Source organism: Miscanthus floridulus, chromosome 1 (genome assembly GCF_019320115.1).
Source record: "Miscanthus floridulus cultivar M001 chromosome 1, ASM1932011v1, whole genome shotgun sequence".
Lineage (NCBI taxonomy): Eukaryota > Viridiplantae > Streptophyta > Magnoliopsida > Poales > Poaceae > Miscanthus > Miscanthus floridulus.
In genome coordinates this window covers 109,176,309-109,185,391 of record NC_089580.1, presented here as the reverse complement: position 1 = coordinate 109,185,391, position 9,083 = coordinate 109,176,309, and the positions used below count along the sequence as shown (strand labels likewise).

At 46.3% G+C, this 9,083-nt stretch overlaps 1 protein-coding gene and 1 pseudogene across 1 annotated transcript; one reads left to right on the top strand and one right to left on the bottom strand.

Annotated features, from left to right (window-relative positions):
• Positions 1-1,149: 1,149 nt before the first annotated feature.
• On the top strand, positions 1,150-6,928 carry LOC136538803 (uncharacterized; annotated as a pseudogene).
• Positions 6,929-7,058: 130 nt separating this feature from the next.
• On the bottom strand, positions 7,059-8,151 carry LOC136538812 (uncharacterized). The gene is made up of 2 exons (XM_066530770.1): positions 7,653-8,151; positions 7,059-7,248 (listed from the first exon to the last, which is right to left on the bottom strand). Exons 1-2 carry the CDS (start codon positions 8,002-8,004, stop codon positions 7,229-7,231), a joined length of 372 nt encoding a protein of 123 aa, XP_066386867.1. The 5' UTR covers positions 8,005-8,151; the 3' UTR covers positions 7,059-7,228.
• Between the last annotated feature and the right edge of the window lie 932 nt (positions 8,152-9,083).

Sequence of the window (9,083 nt, the reverse complement as noted above, 5' to 3'; positions counted from 1 at the left end):
TCAATCGGTGTTAGTTGGACTGTCACGTCCTCTATTCAGGGACTTAATATGCTCCTATGTTACACTTTTGTCAGGAGCTTTCAAGCTTGTCATGGTATCATGGGTTGCTCCTAGGATGGGGTTGAGGAGCTTTCTTCGAACCTGGCTTATAGACAGGCCGAAGGGGTCAAGTCCGGTTGGTCTTTTGGTCAGATGTCCATCTAAGGACATGAGGGCCGTCTTTCTTTAAGATTTTTTTTTAAAATAAAAAAGCTTGATCAACTTATCGTTATGAGCTACTTCAGGTGCTACGATGCACACCTCTAAATCACATGTCAATTATTTAAAGGTGAAATAGATCATATTTTGTTCGTCATTCATTCTAACTTAACCATAATTACTATGCTTCTCCATGGATTGGAGGCCAGGGATGACAACTTTTAGAAACAATATGTTTAGAATAAATGATTTTCCTATTCCATTCGTGTTTTCACCCTTATGACTATCGAATGCAAATACAAATGGGAATGTTTACCACTACGAAATCGAGACGTGCAGGGGCTAATTAAGAGCATGTTTGGATATATTATATCTAAAAATTAATAGCTATAGTGCTAGTGGATCTAAAGTAGACCTGCTTATTATTAGCTGGAGGATTGCTAACTATTAGTTCCATTAGCAGGCTTAGAGTTGCTAATAGATACTAATATTTTATATACACCTTAAATTCGCTATCAACCACCGATTAGCATGTGGATCAAAATAGCCAACTGCTAAAAATTAGTGGCTATTAGCTATTAACATATCCTAAGTGCAAATTCAATTCATTCATTCATCCGTGGCTAACAAGGACTCATTCCTCCTAATAAACTATGCTTTTGCAACGAACGACCGTGATGTGCTGCCCATAGTAGACCACAACGCCCGCCCCTGATCATTCCCAAAAAAAAAACACCGGGCCCTAGAAGTCTCACCTTTTGGCTTGTCGCTCCACTTCTCCCTTCTTGGAATCTCCACAGAAACCGCGATGAACAGGAGGCCTAGTCCACGGCCAGGCAGCGCACGACACGGTCCGCCGGCCCCACCTACCCCTGTCCCGGCCCCACGCGCTGACCGCACAGTCGACCCAGCCGCTGCCCGGTCCAGCACACCAGCCACCACTACTCCAGCTCCAACCGCAGCCGTTCGCTGACGCTGCGGCCGCTCCTCTTCCCCAACCAAACCAAACCCACCACCACTACCAACCATCCCCAAAACCCCACGAGGAATCCCCCAAATTCGCACCATCCGCGCGCGTTTCCATTCAATTCCACCCGCAGCCCCCGACCACTCAAGCCGAGGCGCCAGTTTCTTCGCTTCTGATTGGGGAGGGGGAGCGGAGATGGGGGAGGGGGTGAAGGAGATGCTGGCTCCGCCGATCCAGCTGGCCGACGAGGTCTCCAAGCAGTGCGCTGCCGCGCGGAGCTTCCGCTTCGAGTGCGCCGAGCTCAAGGCCGGCGCCGACAAGCTGGCGGCGCTGCTGCGGCAGGCGGCGCGGGCGCCGGAGCTCTACGACCGCCCCGCCGCCCGCATCTTGGCCGGGGCCACCCAGGCGCTGTCCAGAGCCTCCGCCCTCGCCGCCCGCTGCGCTCGGGGCCACCCGCGCCTGCGCAGCCTCTTCACGCTCATCCCCGCCGCCGGGTTCCCCCGGGCCCTGGCGGCGCTCGACACGGCGCTCGAGGACGTCGCGTGGCTGCTCCGCATCTCCTCGCCTGGTGCCACCGGCGACGGGGACGACGACTCGCTCCTGGGCCTCCCCAACATCGCGCAGAACCAGCCCATCCTCTTCTTCATCTGGGACCATGTCGCGCGCCTGCACAGGGGCTCCCCCGACGCCCGCGCTGACTCGGCGGCCATCCTTGCCTCGCTCGCCCGCCACAGCCAGCACTTCGCCAACCTCATCATCGAGGAGGACGGCGTGCCGCCGCTGCTCAAGCTGCTCAAGGACGGCACCGACGAGGGCCAAGAGGCCGCCGCACGCGCCCTGGGCCTCCTGGGCTGTGACGCCGAGAGCGTCGACAAGCTCGTGCAGGCCAGGGTTTGCTCCTCCTTCGCCACCGCGCTCAAGGAACCGCCCATGCGCGTGCAGGCTGCTGTGGCGGAGGCCATCGCGTCCCTGGCTGACTGGAGCTCCACCTGCCAGGATCCTTTTCGCGCAGAACAATGCCATCCGGTACCTTGTTGGACACCTCGCTTCCGGGACTATCCAGGAGCACAGCCGGTACTCCGTCGGCTCCAGCAGCTCCAAGAACAGCGCAGCCGCTGCTGCCACAATACAGCAGCCCATGAAGTCACTCCACTCGGTGGTGCTTGCCAATACGCTGAGCATGCGCCACAGCGGTGACCAGGACATATCCAGCAGTGGCGCCGATGAGCCGCCAAGGATGTCCAATGGAACACCAGGAGGCGATCAAGACACAAAAAGGAACCCCCAAATGCAGTTGGTGGTACACTCGGCTATGGCAGCCAAGACAAACACAAATGGCTCATTGGTTCCGTCGTTCAGGCCTCAGCTGGGCACCAGTGGCCGTGGTGCTCGTGAGGCGGAGGATCCTGAAACCAAGGCACATTTGAAGGCTATGGCGGCAAAAGCTTTGTGGAAGCTTACTCATAACCATTTGGGTGTGTGCAAGAGCATTACAGAGTCACGTGCGCTACTGTGCTTTGCTGTGCTCCTTGAGAAGGGTGATGGCGATATGGACACTGATGTGCAGTACTTCTCAGCAATGGCCATCATGGAGATTGCCCGTGTCGCTGAACACAGCCTCGTGCTGCGGCAATCAGCATTCAAACCCAGCTTCCCAGCAGCCAAGGCTGTTGTTGATCAGCTGCTGCGTGTTGTCCGCAGGGGTGAATACGATGCATTGCTTCTCCCATGCATCACTGCCCTTGGCTGCCTTGCCCGTACCTTCACAGCTAGTGAGACCAGGATAGTGGCCCCTCTTGTGCAGCTTCTTGATGAGCGTGAGCCTCCAGTCATAAAGGAGGCTGTTGTTGCGCTCACCAAGTTTGCGTGCACTGAGAACCACCTACATGTGAACCACTGCAAGGCCATTGTTGATGAAGGTGGTGCGCGCCACCTTGTCCAGCTTGTGTACCTTGGCGACGAGGTGCAGATTGAGGCGCTCATACTACTCTGTTACATTGCATTGTATGTGCCTGAGAGCGAGGAACTTGCACAAGCTGGTGTGCTAGCCGTGCTTCTTTGGGCATCAAAGCAGGTTCACATGGTGCAGGACGTGCGTGTTGAGGTGTTGCTTCCAGATGCCAAAGGGAGGCTCGAGCTGTTCCAGTCCAGGGCCTCCAGGTGATGTTGGAGACGGGATCATTGGCATGGGTTAGTAGTTCTTTGCTGCAATGTGTAATTACAACAACAACAACAAAGTCTTTTAAGTCTCAAAAGTTAGGGATAGGTTAGAGTTGAAACCCAGCAGAAGCAATCAAGGTTCAGGCACGTGAACAACTGTTTTCCAAGCACCTATCTAAGGCTAATTTTTTGGGTATATTCTATCCTTTCAAGTCTCCTTTTATTACCTCTACCCAAGTCAACTTCGGTCTTCCTCTGCCTCTCTTCACGTTATTATCCTGGCTTAGGATTCCACTACGCACTGGTGCCTCTGGAGGTCTCCGTTGGACATGTCCAAACCATCTCAACGGGTGTTGGACAAGCTTTTCTTTAATTGGTGCTACCCCTAATCTATCACGTATATCATCGTTCCGAACTCGATCCCTTCTTATATGACCGTAAATCCAACGCAACATACGTATTTCCGTGACACTTATCTGTTGAACATGTCGTCTTTTCGTAGGCCAACATTCTACACCATACAACATAGTAGGTCTAATCGTCGTCCTATAAAACTTATCTTTTAGCTTCTATGGTATCCTTTTGTCACATAGGACACCAGATGCTTGGCACCACTTCATCTACCCTACTTTGATTTTATAGCTAACATCTTTATCAATATCTTCGTCTCTCTGTAGTATTGATCCTAAATATCGAAAGGTATCCTTCCTAGGCATTACTTGACCTTCCAAACTAATATCTTCCTCCTCCCGAGTAATAGTGCCGAAGTCACATCTCATATACTCAGTTTTAGTTATACTGAGTCTAAAACCTTTGGACTTCAAAGTCTCCCGCCATAACTTCAGTTTCTGATTCACTCCTGTCCGGTTTTTATCAACTAGCACTACATCGTCTGTGAAAAGCATACACCAAGGGATGTCCCCTTGTATGTCTCTTGTGACCTCATCCATTACTAAGGCAAACAGATAAGGGCTTAAAGCTGACCCTTGATGTAGTCCTATCCTAATCGGGAAGTCATTCATGTCTCCATCACTTGTTCGAACACTAGTCACAACATTGTTGTACATGTCCTTAATGAGCCCGTCGTACTTCGTTGGGACTTTATATTTGTCTAAAGCTCACCACATAACATTCCTTAGTATTTTATCATAAGCCTTCTTCAAGTCAATAAAAACCATGTGTAGGTTCTTCTTCTTCTCCCTATACCGCTTCATAACTTGTCTTATTAAAAAAATGGCTTGCATGGTTGACCTTCCGGGCATGAAACCAAATTGGTTCATAGAGACCCGTGTTATTGCTCTCAAGCGATGCTCGATAACTCTCTCCCATAGCTTCATAGTATGGATCATCAACTTAATTCCCCAGTAATTAGTGCAACTTTGAATATCCCTTTTATTCTTGTAGATCGGTACCAATATACTTCTCCTCCACTCGTCAGGCATCCTGTTCAATCGAAAAATATGGTTGAGCAGCTTGGTTAGCCATACTATAGCTATGTCCCCGAGGCATCTCCACGCCTCGATTGGGATACCATCCGGTCCCATCGCCTTACCTCCTTTTATCCTTTTTAACTCCTCTCTGACCTCAGATTCTTGGATTCTCCGCACAAAGCGTCTATTGGTGTCATCAAATGAGTCATCCAACTGAAAGGTTGTGCCCCTATTCTCATTATTGAATAATTTGTCAAAATACACTTGCCATCGATGTCGGATCTTATCCTCCTTCATTATTGATGCTCCATTTCATCCTTAATGCACTTAACTTGGTTGAAGTCCCTTGTCTTTCTCTCACGAACCCTAGTCATCTTATAAATGTCCTTTTCTCCTTGCGAAGGAACTACAGCTTTTAATAAAAAATGTAATGAAACAGTGTGTCGACCCTAATGGGGTTGCTATTGCAGTATTAGGTACACAGGAGGGTCCATGCTCCTGTTCTGTTACGGTTTTCTAGCAGTTATAGTTTCGTGTTACCAAGGGCACAAGTAGCTGTGGTTTCATCGGGCACCATAGTTGTGGTTCCTTGTTACAATGGTCAAGATAGTTGTAGTTTTGTAAATTAATTCTATATCTTATTCCACCGAGTATACAGTATTGTGAAATGAATTCTACTTTCTTCAGAAATTTCATTTTTTGTTATGTTTGTCAGTGTTTTGAGCAAAGTCAACCAGAAATTGTAGGATATAGCTGCATAATTCCTAGAAAATTGTTTGTAATCAAAACCAGGCTGCCAGTCCCTGTTTGCCAAATATAGACATGCTGCTGATTGCCCTGCATCTGTGAATGTATTTAGTTTGCTGAATCTTAAGTGTGATTGTTTTAAATATTAGCAGTATGTTTTACTAGTCAAGATTGGACAACTATTGATAAATAAAAGTTCCGGAAGTATTTCAGAGATCTTCTACTTGTTCATCAGAATTGGATTTGTCCAGTTTTCAAAAATTATGTTTGTTCCCCAAAAATGTTCCCATCATGGTTGTGCTTGTTCCCTTGTAACCCTGTCTGAAGTTATTATAGAAACAGATTTTGCTTATAGCAGTTATATTTACAGCAACATTCTAATTCAGTAAGGAAAATCAGCAATTAAGTGGTATCCTGGTAGGCATAATATGGTCTCCACATTTGCAGCATCTGTTCAATACAATTACGCATACTAGAGCCCACATGTTGCTGTCAAAATTTCAGTCTTTAACTAGGTTGAGAAATTATTATGGAAGAAGACCAAACTGTACATATGAAGTCATCTATTTGTCTATGAAATTGGTTGGGGTTATTGAATTATATTATTCATGAGACTTTGAAACAGAACATATTGGCCATGAATTTTTCTGTCGTTTATATCTTCTTAGAGTTAATACAAAACTATAACTGTTCTGACTATAGCATCAAGTAACTATAGTTCCTGGTGTCTGTTTCACAAGATCACAGCTGCTTGTGCGCTCAGTGCGAAGGAACTACAGCTTTTATAAAAATCGTAATGAAACAGTGTGCCAACTCTAATGGGGTTGCTACTGCAGTATTAGGCTGACAGGAGGGTCCATGCCCCTGTTCTGTTAGGTTTTCTAGCAGTTGTAGTTTCTTGTTACCAAGGGCACTAGTAGCTGTGGTTTCATGATCGGCACCATAGTTGTGGTTCCTTGTTACAATGGTCAGGATAGTTGTAGTTTTGTAAATTAATTCTATCTCTTATTTCTCCAAATTTATAGTATTATGACATGAATTCAACTTTGTTCAGAAATTTCACTTTTGTTATGTTTGTGAGTGTGTTGAGCAAAGTCAATGAGAAATTATAGGCTTGTAGCTGCATAATTCCAAGAAAATTGTTTGTAATCAAAACCAGGCTGGCAGTCCCTGTTTGCCAAATATAGACACGGTTACTGGTTGCCCTTCATCTGTGAATGTATTTCGTTTGCTGGATCTCCAAGTGTGATTGTTTTAAATATTAGCAGTATATTTTACTAGTCAAGATTGGACAAATATTGATAAATAAAAGTTCCACAAGTATTTCAGAGATCTTCTACTTGTTCATCAGAATTGGATTTATCCAATTTTCAAAAATTCTGTTTGTTCCCCAAAAATGTTCCCAGCATTTGTAAGTATGCTGGTTTTTAATATGGATATTTGTACTTGTTCCTTTTTGCTTTTGTTTATGTTGAATCAGAAACTGGATGGTAGGAAGAAAATAAGCCTCTCCAACAGTCCCATGAGTCATCTATGTTTTTCGGCTTCCGTACAGATTTATATTATGTGATGAACTAGAGTTTATATATGTGAATAATAGTACAGTTCTTGTACTCCAACATCATCTAACCAATAGTTGACCAACTTTATTTATTGCTTTAAATATTTGTAGCTGCATTGCGTATGTTAGCCAACTTGCTCCATTCAGATTCGGCCAGTTCGTTCTTCAGGCCACCTGCTTTGATCCTATTGTGCAAAAGGACACAAAATTAGGCCAGTAGAAGCAGTGATAACAGACGAGATTTGTAATGCTTAATCAATGTATAATATATCCCATAACTACCAGAGGTTTGAAAATCTAACAATTTATTTTTTATGCAGTTGAGTTGAGCAATTCTTGCTCTTGACACCAGTTGGTGAGTAGATTGTTTTGCTATGTCACCCTAGTGGCAAGTTGCGCTATCCTTGTAAATACCCCTGTTTACTTGTCTGATTGGTGATAGAATATCATCTGCCCAAGATCATGCCACGTGGGAAACGAAGGTGACTGACGTTGACATGCGGGACCCGCTCTGGTTGTTACTGTTAGCTGGCCAGCATGTCATTGTCAGCATCTGTTCCCACATGAGACCATTGACCAAGCTACTCACCGCAGCCCTTAGGGATGGTGACGCCGCACTGTTTGGTAACGTAGAACACCTTCTCCAGGCTTAGTTTGTTCCTGGCATCCGGGGAGCCCAGATAGTCGCAGATGCAGGACGCATCGGCATCTGTGGCCTTGACGGTTTTGCAGCACTCCTCGGACGGAGGCTGCTTGGGCCCCTCCTTCTGGACGAACTTCTTGCAGCTGCTCCACAGTGCGTCGATGTCATTCTGGCAGCCTGAGCCTGGGGCTTGTGGGTCATGAGGAGATAGTTGAGCTGAGAATGCTGCGGCGGCGGCAAGGAGGATGAGGAGAAACGTCGCGGCCAGGCGGCCAGCAGGGCTCCTCAGCTGGGACATCTCCGTGTGCTCGTTTGGTGGACTGGGACTTTCCCTCTTGATTAGTAGGAGTATTCTTGTTGTAAGTAATAAATTTTGTGCATCTAAGACCTTGGATGGCAACTGGTATTTATAGTATCTGTTGCATTGCTTAGACCTGGTTTAGGGTTCCCTCTGAATGTTGATTTGGTAGATGGCGATTTTCAGGTTCCTGGGAACCATTGCAATGCGAATTTTGTGAACTGTTTTCAGGGTGCGTGTTTTGCTTAAGCACTGCATTTGCAAATGCCATCAGTGTGACCCTCTTAATTCATGGGAGTTGAGCAGCAGTTACCACTCGCCGCTGCAACTCCAGCAGGCACCGGATCTTAGCCACGCCAGCGGCAGCAGGCACCGGATGGCATGTCAGCGTCGTTCCCACATGATGTGAGCAGGCCAGCATGTCTAGCCTCCGTTGGCACCGAGACCAAGCGGCCGCCAACCCTTGCACTCTTTTTTTTGTTACTTAAAAATAAACCTTGCACTCTGAGTAACTAGGGCCCTGTTTGGGTCTCCAGTTTTTTAGAATCTGGCTTTTGAAAACCGGGTAGAATCCAAACATGCCTAGTTTTTCCTGCTAGCTTAAAAACCAAAAAACTATTGATGCTTAGCTTTTGTCAGTTTCTTGTGACCCGATGAGCAATAAATAAAGTCAGATTCTTAAAAACTAGGAGTATCCAAACACCCAACAAGTTTCTGCTCAGAATCGAGATTTTAGATACTAGAGACAAAAATCCAAACAGGGCCTAGGCTAGGCATCGTTATCCTCTCGGTTATCACGGCTGTGAGTAAATACGTCCGACGATTCCTTAGTCCAGTCTCGTACAGTTTATATGGGTATTAAATAGGATAATAACTCAACAAAATGGTGACTTAGCAAAGTTTTAATAAAGAGGGGAAGAAACATGGTTTCATGAATATGAAACTTGTCGGCGTTGTTTCTAAAGCCTTGGAAAGAAAATAAAACCTACACTGAGACTGATTGTTTCATCTCTTCCGATGTCGTGCTCCAGCTAGGACAAAAATATAAGCGCAATTTTCATTTACAATGTTTATTTGTT

Coding starts and splice junctions, on each gene's coding strand:
- LOC136538812 (XM_066530770.1), bottom strand. CDS start 8,004: ATGTCCCAGCTGAGGAGCCCTGCTGGCCGCCTGGCCGCGACGTTTCTC. Junction 7,249..7,652: donor CACCATCCCTAAGGGCTGCG/GTGAGTAGCTTG, acceptor TTTGCACAATAG/GATCAAAGCAGGTGGCCTGA.